The sequence below is a fragment of the Ceratosolen solmsi genome, unplaced genomic scaffold, assembly GCF_000503995.2.
Source record: "Ceratosolen solmsi marchali unplaced genomic scaffold, CerSol_1.0 scaffold6, whole genome shotgun sequence".
Classification (NCBI taxonomy): domain Eukaryota; kingdom Metazoa; phylum Arthropoda; class Insecta; order Hymenoptera; family Agaonidae; genus Ceratosolen; species Ceratosolen solmsi.
This window is the reverse complement of record NW_011948414.1, coordinates 6,815,482-6,832,060: the sequence shown is the minus strand read 5'-3', so window position 1 is coordinate 6,832,060 and position 16,579 is coordinate 6,815,482. Positions and strand designations below refer to the sequence as shown.

The window sequence follows — 16,579 nt, the reverse complement described above, 5'->3', positions numbered from 1 at the left end:
TTATTGAGATTCGCGTATGAAATGAGGAGAATGATTATTTCAAGATTAAAGATCTGACAAGTGGTTGTTCTACTCATCGCCATCGGCTCTTTCAGCATCGACGCGATACACTTATCCGATTGTATTGGGGATTATTTATTATTAAACTGTTTAGAGACACAATAGAGGTGAGCTCACGCTACCATGTCAAAGCACGATGATTTTCCCATTCACGGGTGACTGATGGCGCGTCTCGTATTCAGACGGGATATTGGCGATCGGGTGGGTTGGCGGTTGGCGTGGGGGGGGGGGGGGGGGTGGGGGGGGGGGGGGGGGGGGGGGGGAGGAATTAATTAATCGATATCTTAAAATAAAAGTGTTGATGAAATATCGATGACAAACGGCTAGAGTATATTTTCCTAGGTATAGCGTATGGAGCAGTGGTATTGAGATTTGATGGAAAAATAATATGCACGCACCGATAAATCTTCCAATGTATATGAGATTTGCGAATAAAAGTTCATTTCAGCCGATCCCTTCGGCACCGCGACTCTCCGATTAATTGAATCGATCTTCATTCGAGCGCTTCGCTTTTGTATTTTGCTTGTTTTGCGAATCGATCACAGATCTCCGAAAATGCCAAGCGCTAATATGGGAATGGAGCAGGTTAATCGTTACAAAAATAACGTGAATTATTCATAATTTAAAGTTGAAAGTCTGCGATTTGTCTATTAGTTCATTCGATTTATCTCGTATAAAATTTAAATTAAAACATATTACTTTAAATTGGCAAGATTAAAATTATTAAAAATGAAGAATGACATTAACATATTATGGCTTTGACAATTTTAATAACGAGCTCGTTGTCATCTGATCGAAATCATTATGATCAATACCAACAATTTTTATCTACTCTCGTGAGCAATAAATTTTTACGAGCTTGCAAAGTAACGGACAAATCATTCATCCATTGGAATTCACAAAGATGATTGCATTATGCACTTCGTATCTAGTGAAATCGTCACATCGAGAGATTTTGCAAAAGTTTGCAAATAATTTTAAATAAAATTGAACTTTAAAGTGAGAAAAATGATATCCTTGATTAGACGATGGAGTCACATTGACGAAACTGGACATATCTTAATTTTAAAAGTTTTCCACTGTTAATTGTAATGATTGTAGAATGATGTAGAGTAGCATTCAAAAAGACATTTATTTTGAACTCTAGTAAATACAAAAACAAAATAAACAAAAAACAAAAAACAACAATAACAAACAAACAAAAAAAAAACTAGAAAATAATTAGTTTTTTTTTTTTCAACGAAATCTTCATTGGATTGTTCGTATTTGCATTTGTTCGGAGCATTTGTATTTTCCCCTCATGAATGACATTTGAGCAGCATCCATTAACAAAGCCGCCGGAACTTCATGGGAACTAGAAGCGCATTTAGGATTGTTGATACCGATTGAACGACAGCCGAGAATAAACGTAACGAAAGCAGCGGAAGAACGTCAATTTTATCAAACCCTCTCAACCCTCGCGTCTAATGGTCGAATTTGTAAAATGTCTCACCGGTAATGAACTTTCAATTCACACAAACTATCATTAATATCGGCACGAGTGAAATCACTGCCATACGACTGAATTAGATTATTAAATACTCTCAACCGATCGATCTTTGTGGTCCGATAGTCTACGGATGCTCAAAGCTTCTGATATTGCGTTACCCACTCGATGCTAACGATTAACAATCGCCGATAAGCCCGAGACAATTAATGGCCAACAATGGCATTTTATGAAGACCTTGGATATTACGAGCTGGGAACTTTGAAAGTAAAAGATACATTGAAAGTGATGGATAATAATAGGGGACTGAGGGTGTTCGGGGAATCAATGTCGAATCGTAATAATGGATTAGGGGAGGGAATTTTTAAAGCCCACGCATTAGCCCATATATCATATAATTGAAAACTTTAAATACTAATTTGCAAAATGCGAGCTTCGTTATATTGGCCATTATCTTCATTCCATAAAAGTTTCAATTTCCGTAAGTAAAGTAAGTGATAATGCGCTTTTCATTGGTGGCAATCCACGAGGCATAAATTAACGGTATACATTTACCATATTCGTCCACGAAGGTAGTAATTACAAGCGAATAATAACAATAATAACAATAGTAACAAATAATAATAATAATAATAATAATAATAACAACAACAAATAACGATAACGATAACGATAACGATAACGATGACGATAACAACAATAATCATAAAGTCGCATAAGATACTGCATAAAGCATCGGGCGTCATAAAAAGAAAAGCCAGCGTATCTGAAATCAAGTTTTCAAAGTCTTGTGCGTCAATTCGATAGAATAAAATTTCAATTTTTAATCCTCGTGTACGAACGCGCGCGAGCACTGTTCTTTGTCGCTCCCTCTATTAGACAGAACGAGGCGATGCTGCCCTCAAAACCAGCAAAGAAAAAAAATTCCTAAACCAAAACGTGGTTGACGGGAAGAACGCGGGGGAGGTAGCGCGTTGATAGGACGGTCGTGCAAAAATGTGACCCCAAGCCCCCCGATCGAAGCCCCCCTGCCCAATCCATTAAAACACTGATAAATTGTCTTCGGCATTTGAGCGCACAACTTCCTGCCCCCAGGTTTCATAGTGGCGGGACTTAACTTTCTCACGCAACAACGTCTCATGTGGTACATCCTCTTCGTGGTCTACGCCCCGTACGCGATGCTGCCTCTACCCCTCAGGTGGTGCGTCCTGGCGGGATTCGGCACCGCTTTCACCCACCTGCTAATAGCCGTGGTCACTCTCCTCAACGACGCGCATCACCACGAGGTCAGTTGCCAAGTTCCTTAACGCGCTCTTATTATTAGATCAACGACGGGGATCCGTCGTCTCTCATCAACGACCACTCCATTCCCGCCTTTAAGGACAGATTCATTAGCCCGAGACGCTTCAAGAAAGTCATTGGTCGTCGTCATCGTCGTCGTCATCATCATCGTCGTCGTCATCGTCGTCGTCATCGTCATCGTCGTCGTCATCGTCGTCGTCATCATCATCATCATCATCATCATCATCATAATCATCCTCGTCATCGTCAAGCGTCACCGATGTTTATTTTAAAATGGACAATTTTTTGTATCAGCGTACCGTGTCTCTTGATGCGCACGTTGCGTATAAATAGACGGATTATAAATACTCGCGTAACTCGCGGCTTCGTTTATTCCTTATTTATCCTAGAAGGCGCTTGCTAAGCCATTCCCGTCGACTCGTTCGACCCATCGCCTAGGACTCGACCATTTTAATTTACCACTGGCATTTTATCATATCACTCGCTTGAAGCGCGTTTGTGCATTTATCGAAGAAAGTGGAAGCGGACTCGATACGTCCATCTTTCAAGCAAATACAGAGATCCTTCGCGACTCTCCTTATCTAATCGGGCGCTTTCGTTACGGAGAGAGTAAAGTCCTGGAGGGACGGGAAGACGAGCACTTTCTTGCCTTGATGATGACAGCGATGGTCGACGTGTACTTTATATGCTCGCTGCGTGCTCGAGCGCGTAGATGTCGTACATGTCCGTCATCACCTCCTTGCACCTCCTTGCACCTCCTTGCACACAGGCGCGCGCGCACACACACCCGTCTATCCATCCATCCAACCATCATATATCTAGTCTTAGCCAAGTTCGTAATGATAATTCCAGGACACGTCGTGCATCGCACGGATGGTCGCGACGAACTTAATCTTGTATTTTGCCGTGAATCTCGCTGGCATGTACACCAAGTATCTGACGGACCGGGGACAACGTCAGGCCTTCCTCGAGACACATCGTTCCATGGAGACGAGGCAGAGGACGCAGAACGAAAACAACCGACAGGAGAAACTTTTGCTGTCCGGTAAGTTTCCTTGGCGTATACCTTTAGCGTCCAGGCTTGTACGACTCTGGTTATAATAACTTGGGGTAGCGCTTTTAGCGGCGCAATTTATAAAAATTAATGCTGCGATGAAAGTGCGGTGGGAGCGAACGATCATGATAAACATGACGGTTTATTTTCATTAGATTTTATTACTTTTATTGAAGACTGTTGCTCCGCTAATAAATAAAAAGTGATTGGTGAGTCATAAAGAGCATACTGATAAAATCGATATGACATCGGTGGAGAATCAGCCGATCGAAGGTACGAATTTTACTTTTCTAAATGCGCCTTTAGGTTACGCAAGCGGAACAGCGGGTGGACGGGAGGGGGGAGGGGGGATTGCCGTCACTAGGTCCTTAAAAGATTGCGTGTATTTATGACTATAGGATAACAATTTGAAAAGCAGGATATAGATTAATATCGGCACGACTATTCTTATCGTGAATATAACGGCAAGACAACAGTAATGAATTTATTGTCTTTTTTTTTATTTACATTCGTCCATGTGCGAGGCAACGTCAATCGATGTCCGAGTATATAATAAGTTAGCGGCGTAACAACAATAATGAAAAATGTGCCATAGCGAACAATGTAGAAAGAGAATTTCAACCAGAAGAATAAAAGTAGGGATAAATAAAAATTGCCTCGGCTCGGCTGATTCTTAACCGTTAATTTGACATAATTGAATCCCAATACAAAGTAAAGATTTCTAAAAATAAAATTTAAAGCCATTGAGTTATTTTCTTTTTACTTCAATATTCTCGTAACATTGTTCAACACAGTGGAATATTTTTGTTGCCGCAGTTTCGTTCGTTTATAATAACGATCCTGTTTTGTGTGCGCGTGTGTTTGTGTGCGCGCACGCGCGCTCTCGCACACAAAGATCTGTGTCCATGAGTACGAGAATGTACACGAGCAACTTTTACTCAAAGCTGTTAATTAATATTGTTAGCAAAGAAATAGTATTTATACCGGCATTTTAAATAGTTCTTAAATTACAAAATAATTATAGCGATGGAATAAAACTTTAATTTTCCATTATCGTCTTACACTAATTGCGTTCAATTAACAACCTTATGAAAAATACAAAAATAAATTAATTTCTTTTAAAATAAAAGCCATATATTTTGCAATAAAAGCGTAATTCAATTCTGACATCATACAAACGCGCGCGTGCGTGTGGCCACACACACACACACACACACACACACACACTCGCGCGCGCGCGCATGCGTATGTGCATATGTATAAATAAACAGTCAATATTTATAAATTCAATGTGTCTGCAATTATACCATTTGTACTCGGTATTTGTCTATTTATACATGCGCGTGGATAGACACAACACGTAGTTAAAATAGAGAGGACTATTTTTTCAAAAATTTTTTCAACTTTTAATGGAGCCGCGCCAGCCACTACACGTACGCACATGAAGTTTCATAGAAGTAATTCATTTTAAATAACTCGATAAATATGAAAGAGTAATAATCGGGAGCAGATTCGAAAATCCCCCGAGGGCGAACAATTGGAATATGATTTTCCACCGAGTCAATATTTTTATGAGTCTCGTACTTAGTTGAAACTCCGTCTACTTATTTAATTCAAACTCGAATCGAATCATTATGTCAATGTTTTTTATTTGCTCTAATAGCGAGCTGCGCCTTTATCGGATATCCATAAGATATAGCTGTGAATTGCAGCGCAGAAAAAGCTTAACGAGGACATTCGATGTAACAAAAGGCCTTCCTCGATGATTGTATGAGAGAGAGAGAGAGAGAGAGAGAGAGAGAGAGAGAGAGAGGTGAAAAATAAAGTGCCTACTAGATGACAATAAAAAATCTATATAGCGAGATTGAGAAAGTAAAGGGATAATAAATCGAATAAATAGTAAAACAATGGAGGCGTGTGGGTGAGGAAGTACGTGAGCGCGATACACGTATGTGGTACATTAAGTAGCGGGCGGGGGTGGCAGTGTCGTGGGGTGGGTAAGGACCGCATATAGAGAAGGTAGCGGCGATGACCGTAGGGTTTATTGGTCCGTGCAAGCTGCTCGCTCGTGTGTCAAGAGGGTCACTAGGCATTCTCAGTCGATTGCTCGCCCGAGAGTGCCAGAGAGGGAGAGCGAGCGAGCGAACGAACGAGCGAAAGAGCGGGAGCGCGAGGCCCGCGGACAGGTGGTGGTACAAGCTGTTAAGCGGGGCGGGTGGAAGGGGCAGGTGTTTGATACGGCCGAACGTAGCTTTTTTGAAAAAAGGCCTTCCCTCATGGCTGTCGCGGTGATCGATCCCCGATACGAGACTCGAAAATAGAAGCGACGTGCGTGAAGAGTCGAGATTGTCGTGTTGTCGCTGCTGGCGTATATCGAAAAATTACTCGTTGACGCGGGGACAGTTTTAAGGTAAAAAGTAATATACGCCCCCGCAGGCGGAACTCGATGTACCGCGTAAGCGACGCTCACTAACCATACGGACGACTATGTAATCAATGTCGTGTTTATCGTGTCAAACGAAAAGGTCATTTGCCCAGAAGTATAAAAGACTCTGAATATGTTATTTAATCGAGATTGTTCCTTTCTTCTCTCGCCCCACCAAAAATCATCAAATCCCTCTCCCCTCCCCCCCCCCATCCCATCCCATCACATCTCATACCATTCGCCTACACCACAACAGTATTGCCGGACTTCGTGGCCAAAGAAATGATCAGGGACATAGCGCGAGAAACGGCCCGTGGAGGGACCATTTCCTTTACGCCCAACCAATTTCACAGGATCTATATTCACCGCTACGAGAACGTCAGCATACTTTTTGCGGATATAAAAGGATTCACAGGTAGTGTATTTGACGTATGGACGGGACGTTGTTTGGGATGGAATTGAATTTACCGTTTTAACGACTTTCGGCCGTTCATAAGCCCGATTTTATTCGACGAGAAATGTTCGACGATAATTAAAAACTGTTAAGAGTAGATGAGACAAAATCTAATTACGATTGAACGATATTTACTAATGCGAGTAAAAAGACTTACTTGGCGGTTTCGTAATTTATTAATACGTAATTTTGGCCGTTCTTTACTATTACTGAGATTTATCACTTAGTTTTTAATGACATTAAAAGCCATGCCGACGCATCTAAATCTCAATTGAAAGACAATGAATCGAAACTTATGCGATCTTTTTATAATATTCACTGGTATTGCTCTTATACGAGAACGGAAAACAAAGATGAAGGAAAAGGAAAAAGAAGGAAAAGGAAAAATAAAGACGAAATTTGCAGATTCCTTTTGGATATTTTCAGTTTAATGCCGTAATTTATTTATAATGAACGTTATAACGTCATTACGTGAGAATGAAAAATCAAAATAGAAATACTTTTAAGAATGTGCAGCTTTATAAGCTCTATTTCACAAAAGTATTTTATCATATTTACAGTAATAGAGATGATAAATAAGAACTTCCAAAGTAAATGTCATTTGTTCTTGTTTGCGTTGCCTTAACGTTTCGAAAATATCGAAATGAAAAGTCTCAGGGATTAATCTTTATTAATTATATACACAGTTAATAGACAATTTACCGATGTCTAACATTTATGAATGCGTTGCCAATCGTAGCATATTGTCTATCTCTCTCAAAACCATAAAATCAATTCAACGTTAACGCAAATTATTCTTTAATCGCTTATGTAATGTACGGAAAGATGTGCGTTGTTAAAAAATCATATTGAAATATCAGTTCTCGCGTTAACAAATCGATCGACTAGTATTATTCATAAATATTTTATACACCTGCCAACATATATCATCTTGCCTCCCCCCCCCACCCGTCACCATCACATCCAACAACAACAGCTATGGCAGCCCCACAATTGTAACGAGCACAAACATGTCTTTACTTAGTCATCGATAAACGTCAAATTACACACTCATTTTCTGCTTCATCCGATACTCACTTTCCCAGCCATAAAGCTTTCGCATTTAGACGAAGACAGCGCAACACTTATAATCACGCATACAATATTACATATTTCTGTCACTATAAATCCGAGGTAGAAGAAACATAAGGACACTCAGGCGCGACGTTCGACGAGCTTCCATTCAAATAAACTTCATCATCCTCGCTACCTCATTTGCTCGAACAAACGTCCTCATGAGGCTGTAAGCAGCATCTACACTGACGCTCATCTAATAAACAAATTAACATATTTAATAAATTGTTCATCGAATGTCGTCGGCGTAATAATAAAAAAATCCTACACATCTAGCCAAGAGGGATGGGCCTACGTTTTCCCAGAGCATCTACTCTTTTCACGCGTACGCCGTCGTTCTCAAAGTACGATAAGTGGTGAAAAAGGGGAATTGGGGGGGGGGGGCGGAGATTAGAGAGAGCGTAGAGCATCGACCGAACAACGTCCCCGGGTCCGATAGCACATCCCGGTGGAGCCGATATTTTAAAAGAGCTGCCGGACTGCCGCAGCTTTGGCGAGTCAATGCAGCGCCCAGGAGCTGGTCAAGGTACTCAACGACCTCTTCGCCCGCTTCGACAAGCTCTCCGCCGAGAACCACTGCCTCCGCATAAAACTCCTAGGCGACTGCTATTACTGTATCTGCGGTCTGCCGGTCGCGAGGCCCGATCACGCCCACTGCTGCGTCGAGATGGGCCTCCACATGATAAAGGCCATCCGGGACGTGCGCTACACTACCAAGGTCGATCTCAACATGCGCATCGGTATACACAGCGGCTCGGTCCTCTGCGGCGTCCTCGGGCTGAGGAAGTGGCAGTTCGACGTCTGGTCGTACGACGTGACCCTGGCCAACCACCTCGAGAGCGGCGGCATACCCGGGTAGGCTCTGCTTTAGGATAAGCCGCGGGAGCGCGGGTTTGAGGGACTTGGATGAATTCGCAGGCGAGTCCACATATCGGCCAACACCCTCGAGTGCCTGAACGACGCGTACGAGGTGGAGCCCGGTCGGGGCATCGAGCGCGACAACTACCTGAAGGACCGTGAGGTCGTCACCTACCTCATCAAGCAGGTCGAGCCCCTGCGCTCGAGGCGCCGCTATTCCTCGCGACCCAAGATCTGGCCCGAGGGCGAGACGCCGGAGGTCGCAGCCAGTCGCACGAGGAAGAGCTTCAAGATGGGCAACACAACCCTGGCGACGATCAACTCGGGGATCATCGCGCACTCAGCCGGGGGCAATCCGACGGCCAACGCCGAGGACGACATCGGTCTCGACTGGACACCTGAGATTCCCTTCGAAAACGTGAGTCTTATCGATCATTTAGGTGGATGTGTTGGAGGACTTTGGTGGATGTGGTGGCTCCGTTAATCGAGAACAGCTCTCTTCCTCCCCTTCCCCCTAACGAGTAATTATCCCAATCAAGTTTTCGTACGCCTCATTTATTCCTTATTATAGTAAAAGCAATTTTTAAATATTATTCGACGACTCGGCGTTAAAAGAATTTTCTCCACTCGGCCAATCACGAGGCCACATTCGTAACAATACACGCGACCTTCTCGCACCGACGTTTTCCAATATAAATGTTATTACTAAATGTTAACGTCTCACTCATTCGTTAAAAGTGCAAATATTGCGGGAACTAAATCGCCAGTCAGTTTCCATAATCTCACGAATGCGGCATTAAAGACTCACCGAAGTGGTTGGATGGATCATCGTATCCTCCTCTCATCCTAGCCATTCGTAACTCGTCCCCTACTAATTATTATCCTTTAACCGTTCAATAATGTCGCATTTGATTCATCCTTGGCGTATCATTTATTTTAATCTCGAGGATCGGGAGTTGAAAGGAGAGCTTGTAGAATTTCACCTCAAAAGCATAAATATATCCGGATTAAATTATTAAGGATAAACACTTTGCAGCTATCATTATCCTTCTTATTATATGTGAAAACAAAATTTTAAAAAATGATTTGAAAATATTCACACATTTTCATTAAAACGCTATTTATATCTTGTTTTTTATGATTTAAAAGTGTCACGGTATCTCGCATTTTAAATTGCCTCATCATTGTCCGAAAATAAAAATTTTATTTTTATATTTATTACAGCTTTATAATCAATAATAATGCTGATTACGATGATACTATATATTACTACTACTACTACTACTACTACTACTACTACTACTACTAATAATAATAATAATAATAACAATAATAATAATAATAATAACAATAATAATAATAATAATAACAATAATAATAATAATAATAACAATAATAATAATAATAATAACAATAATAATAATAATAATAACAATAATAATAATAATAATAACAATAATAATAATAATAATAACAATAATAATAATAATAATAACAATAATAATAATAATAATAACAATAATAATAATAATAATAACAATAATAATAATAATAATAACAATAATAATAATAATAATAACAATAATAATAATAATAATAACAATAATAATAATAATAATAACAATAATAATAATAATAATAACAATAATAATAATAATAATAACAATAATAATAATAATAATAACAATAATAATAATAATAATAACAATAATAATAATAATAATAACAATAATAATAATAATAATAACAATAATAATAATAATAATAACAATAATAATAATAATAATAACAATAATAATAATAATAATAACAATAATAATAATAATAATAACAATAATAATAATAATAATAACAATAATAATAATAATAATAACAATAATAATAATAATAATAACAATAATAATAATAATAATAACAATAATAATAATAATAATAACAATAATAATAATAATAATAACAATAATAATAATAATAATAACAATAATAATAATAATAATAACAATAATAATAATAATAATAACAATAATAATAATAATAATAACAATAATAATAATAATAATACTACTACTACTACTACTACTACTAATAATAATAATAATAATAACAATAATAATAATAATAATAACAATAATAATAATAATAATGATAATGATAATAATGATAATAACAACAACAGCAGCAGCAGCAACAACAATAATAATAATAATTAAAAGAAGAATAAATAATCAAAGTTAAAGATGAGTAACAACAAAACGAGCTTGCACTCTTACAAAAACTATTAATCTTTGAATGTGCGTTATTTGATATGATCAAGAGGAAAAGTAGAATTGGTGATTAATGTAATTAGACTTGCAAAAGTCTATAATAATATTACTATTTATGATTGTATCGATGCTTGAAAATCATAATCCTCTACGTGCAAAAGTATGGTTTAATTATTTTTCCTAAAAATATCTTTCTTCCAATATGATTGTTTGGTTTAATTATAATTGTATGGAATTAAGAAATATACTTTATTAGTTTTAATTAAACTTGCCATTATATGATTTTAATTATAGCAAATTATATAGTCAATTTTCACTTTTCACGAGTGAACATTAACCAGTTATTTTGAGAATTGAAAAGATTTATAATATCATAAAATATATTGCGCAATACACGCGTATTATAATGTCATGAAACATAATTTAATAAAAGAATATTGTATTGAATGCTAATTATTCGTACTATTTTATGTTTTTCATTTTTTTCCTTGCATTTATTTATAAAATCAATGATTTATTTATGTTTTTTTTTTTAATCTTTCAATTACCTAATTTATTTGTATGCCGTGACTTAACACCCAAACACGTATTTGATTATATAAAAGATTTACTTTTTCAATTATCATTATTTGCTACATTCCAATTAATAAATAAATCATGCGCTGCAAGCACATTTATTAATTTTGCTAAATATCAATGTTGAATACCTTCGAATGATTTGTTTAATATATAATTTTTTTTATGCACGATATGCGTATACATGCAGTTTACTACACATATTTATCTATCTATTGATCATGTTCTCCCCACCCTCTTGCTCGCACCCTATCTGTCTATCTGTCTGTCTGTCTGTCTGTCTGTCTGTCTGTCTCTCTCTCTCTCTCTCTCTCTCTCTCTCTCTCTCTCTCTCTTTCTGACACTCTCTTTCTCTTTGTATATATATATATATATATATATATATAAATTACGTAAGAATTCCGTAATTGCGTAGAGGTATGAGTTTCTGTATAGCAATTATGAATATGCGCGCGTGCATTTCGATATTAATATATCTCTTTTTCCAAATATATTTATTTTACGATATAATATTTTAAAAATTACTTTGATACAAAATCCTTCATTCTTTCATTAAACTCTTTAAAAGTTTGTTAAGACCATAAAACGTCGAAAAGTAATGGTAGTTAGACGAAATGCTGATACGGTGTTTTTGTATCTTTAATTCGAAATCGTCGTGTTGATGATTGTTCGCATGAGGCTTAGATTTGCAAATGTCAATAACTTTAAAGATTATGTAAAATGTGTATAAATCGATGCCATTTATTTCCATGTATTTGATTTTGTCGATGAATTGATATTTAAAGAAACGAATGGAGGATATCAACAAGATCAACCATATCAGCTGTAAAACGAATTATTTTTGTCTTGGGTAAACTGAATTTTCGTGCATTGAATTAAAACTTGAAAAGAGGCGTGAAACTTTGTAAAAAGTTGAGAAAGTGAAAAGCCGTATAAATATTAATAGTATGTACGGTTGGCCGATGTTTTGCAAGGGTGAAAGCCATCTTAATGTAGCGGATAAATCGAGGCGTTTCAACTGGGCAATAAGCCAAACTTATTGTTGTGCAAATTCACCGTAACGAGACAGATTATAAATTTTATTTTCATGTATAAGTCGAGAAACGGCCGTTAATGTAAAGTTTCAAGATTTTATTTCTATCTTGATAGAGAACTGCAGAAAATAGCAAAAGTGCGATATTTTAAGATGCTTCTTCATCAGTAATTCCTGAAAAATGCTTTCATCCATTCTCACTCTCACTCTCTCTCCCTCTCTCTTTAATAGAAAACAAAAAAATAATTCAAATAATAATAACTTAGAAATTAAGTCTACGTGACGATATTATTTTGCTATTAGAGTAGACTAGATTTAATTTTAAATGACTGGAGTGTAAGCAAAACTGCGCGATAGAGCTTATTCCGAGTATGTTGCGAATGCAAAAAGTAAGAGTACGTTTGCTTTTAGTTAAACAGTGCGACTTCGGTGACGAATTTAGAGTCCGATTACCTCGAGGATGACGCGGTTTCGACCAAGAGCGAGCAAGTGACACGTGGATCAGGAAATGAGAAGTCAAGCAAGGGGTTGGGAGGCATCGAGTCTGCGAGTAACAAACGCATGAGGCTCGCGAATATTAATCCTTGGACTTTGCGTTATAACGACGAGAGCCTCGAGTCTAAGGTATTTAGACACGATTCTTTCATTCGCTTCATTCGCTTCATTCGCTTCATTCGCTTCATTCGCTTCATTCGACTCGATAATTATGGCTTTTTTATTGTCAATTGACGCTTGCCGGCCTTGTCATTATTGTTTATGCTTATTGCTATGCAATATTTATTTCTACTTTGTCATCGATTGTAGGCAATGCAATTGATGTCCAGTAAACTTAAATCTCATGCAAAAATACAAAAATTATACCAAACTAAGTATTATTTTTTATATTGTTTCCAAGAATAATTGTTGCATTGTTGCTTTGTAAGCTCGATTGTCATAAAGAGCAATTGCAGAAAAAGTACATCTATAAATTAAAGATATAAAATATAATAAATTATAATTATGCGGGCGCGTGGATACAAATATTATACAATTTTGTTTTTTTGGTTTTTGTTTTTTCAATTTTTAATTTTTAAACGATAGATATCGTTAAGGACGATATCAATACATTATTTATTAATCATGCATTTAAGTTCGTTTAGAAAAATTTGTCAGAAACAAAGTCTCTCACATATATACAACAAAAGCTTTAAATTTAATGTCTTCATTTTTTTCTTTTTTTTTTTTAGTTTCGGCAACTTCGCGAAGACATGTTCAAATCGAACATGATTTGCTGTTTTGTCATTTGGCTTTTCATCGCAGTCTGTCAGGCAATTATTTTACCCGAGTAAGTAATGAAATCTACTAATCGTTATTAATCAACATTAATCAAAGCATTAATTATATAAATAGATTAGCCAATCTTCGAAGGTGAAAAAAAAATTAAAGAATTATTATTGAAAAAAGAAAGCAAAACAAAACAAAACAAAACAACAACAATATAACTTATAATGTTCAGGATGTTCTTTCTCGATTTTATGGAAATATATAGGCAGATACACGATCGAATGTTCAATTTGAATTTTATTTGCGATTCCCATTGGTTTTACTATGCTTTCCTCAGTGGCGGCGAAGTGACGAGATGACGATTATTGAATTTCGATCATTAAATTATAAAGAAAATATATCCTTAACGAGGAAAGTGACATAAAGTATTGTGCTCGTTCGTTTATGCATTTGAATTTGAAAAATGATTGAGAATAATTTTATCCAAATGCCTATACGTTTAACATAGCCGCGACATTCAGAATAATCTTAACGACCAAGAAACTTTTCAATCAATTAACTATTAATTATTGCAAGCTCAATTTTGTATTCTTAGACTATATTATTTTATTAGCCGACCATTCATTGACAATGATCGAACGTACGACATTGCATTGATCATTGATGAATTTTTGCAGTTGCATTGTACTACTAGTATCGCTAGCATTAACGACATTATTATTGATCGCTTCGTCAATCCTCGTAATGGCCGACGAATTCAAGAGTTTACCAACATTTCTACAACATTCATCCTCAATACTCGTACACAATAAACAGCATCGGACACTTTTTATCTGCGGAGTAATCAGCCTCATGGCGTTAACATCTGTAATTGGGGCTATTGCTTGTCCAGTGGTAAGACTGCAATTTCGATAATGACTGCTGATATGAAAATGCATATATATTAGAAATAAAAATTTTTTTTTAACATACTGTGTGTGTGTGTGTGTGTGTGTGTGTGTGTGTTTATTTATTTATTTATCTATTTATTCATTGAGTTTAAATATTAATTTAGGGCAAAGAAAACGCGAGTGCACGAAGTCTTAATTTAATAGATCGTCAACAGATTTTTACAAGATGAAAATAAAAAGAAATGTTTGAAATAATAAGAAAAATAATAAATAGACACATACAATTTCTTACTAATAAACTATTTGTTACGCAGCGAACTATTTTTTTTTCTTTATACGCTCACAATTATATGATTATAATTTCCTTGTTAATTATAAGTTATACACACACACACACATACACACACACACACATACACACACACACACACACACACACATATATATATATAAGCAACTTAAAAATTATTTTATCATCTATGTATATTTCAACATTAAGTTCAACATTAAGCTCGAATATCATTTGTGTTGCAAATGTGATATTTCAATAGCTTTAATATCAAAGATATCCAAAGTTTATAATCACCTAACTTTCATTTATTATAAAAACATAATTTTCTTAGATTTCGTTATTTATTTATTTATTTATTTTTTTTTTTTTTTATTTTTTTATCTTCTTTTTTTTTAAATTAAAGTAGAAGCCTTTACGAATAAGACATGTACATTATAATATACTACTTCGGCATAATTTGTCTCAATTTTCACAAGCAACCTTGATATTAGATATGAAACCCTGCAATAACATTATACCATTAGCCGTGAGCCTACCAAAACATAAATAAAACACCGCACATGTTTGATATTTTTTATAAAAGCAAAATAATGGAAACCGGTTCATCTTATTGTTTGTTTGCATAGATAAAAGCTGATCTACTGACTTTTGAGAAGGCAGCTAATCAGCCAGCCTTGACTTTGCCATCGTCGAGAAGTCAGAATCCTAATAGAGCAGGTCTCGACAAGCTCATCTTGAGTTTCCTTGAGGCGGCGCTGCGCGATGACGTGACCAATGACGATGAGAAATTAGCGGGGAACAAACAGAACGATACCGCTAAAATGTCCGAGTCGCCGGAGAGGACGAGGACACGCAGAGAATTTTTTAGGTGTTTTATTTTGTTGATTGTGTACAATTTATTGGATTGAGAGCGCGAGATCAATGTCAATTAGAAGATAAATCAGATTTTTGAATATTCGTACTTTTACGATGAACGTTAGGGGTTTCAGGGGTCGGATTAAATTTCCGTGATGAACACGTTAGATAAGGTCGAAGCTCGCAGGGAGGTGCAGGTGATTAAAAAAAATAAAGTGAGATAATTAGAATATTTCGGTTTATTAATTTCTATTATTATTATTATACATATTATTATTTGAGAATTTTTAGGAATATGTGGTCAATTATTTCATTTTCTAACGTAATATTTATCGAAATGATATAGTGATCAATTAATTTCATATATATATATATATATATATATCGATAACGATAACAGAATTTTCAAAATATAAATTTGTTGGTAATTTAAATTTATTTTAAGAACAATTTCCGCTACACTGTATTATTAGGGAATATTAAATACCATTATTATCAACAACAATGAGGCTTTTTAAATGAAAATTCGTTCTCCGGTGAACATCGCGTGTGAAGCGTTAAAATAGATAGGATCGTTTAGTTTGATATAAAATTAATTTTTATTTTACTAACAAAACCAAAAAAAAAAACAAATAAAAAAAAAAAAAAAAGAAT

The 16,579-nt window shown here is 36.0% G+C and overlaps 1 protein-coding gene across 1 annotated transcript in view; it reads left to right on the top strand.

Annotated features, from left to right (window-relative positions):
* Window positions 1–16,579, top strand: part of Adcy8 (adenylyl cyclase 78C) — a 44,841-nt gene that overhangs the window by 20,912 nt on the left and 7,350 nt on the right. Inside the window, exons 7-15 of the mRNA XM_011506763.1 lie at window positions 2,642–2,832; window positions 3,701–3,893; window positions 6,584–6,742; window positions 8,383–8,749; window positions 8,813–9,170; window positions 13,037–13,249; window positions 13,852–13,949; window positions 14,566–14,782; window positions 15,697–15,938. Coding sequence (XP_011505065.1) covers window positions 2,642–2,832; window positions 3,701–3,893; window positions 6,584–6,742; window positions 8,383–8,749; window positions 8,813–9,170; window positions 13,037–13,249; window positions 13,852–13,949; window positions 14,566–14,782; window positions 15,697–15,938 — 2,038 coding nt within the window. The remainder of the gene's footprint in view (window positions 1–2,641; window positions 2,833–3,700; window positions 3,894–6,583; window positions 6,743–8,382; window positions 8,750–8,812; window positions 9,171–13,036; window positions 13,250–13,851; window positions 13,950–14,565; window positions 14,783–15,696; window positions 15,939–16,579) is intronic.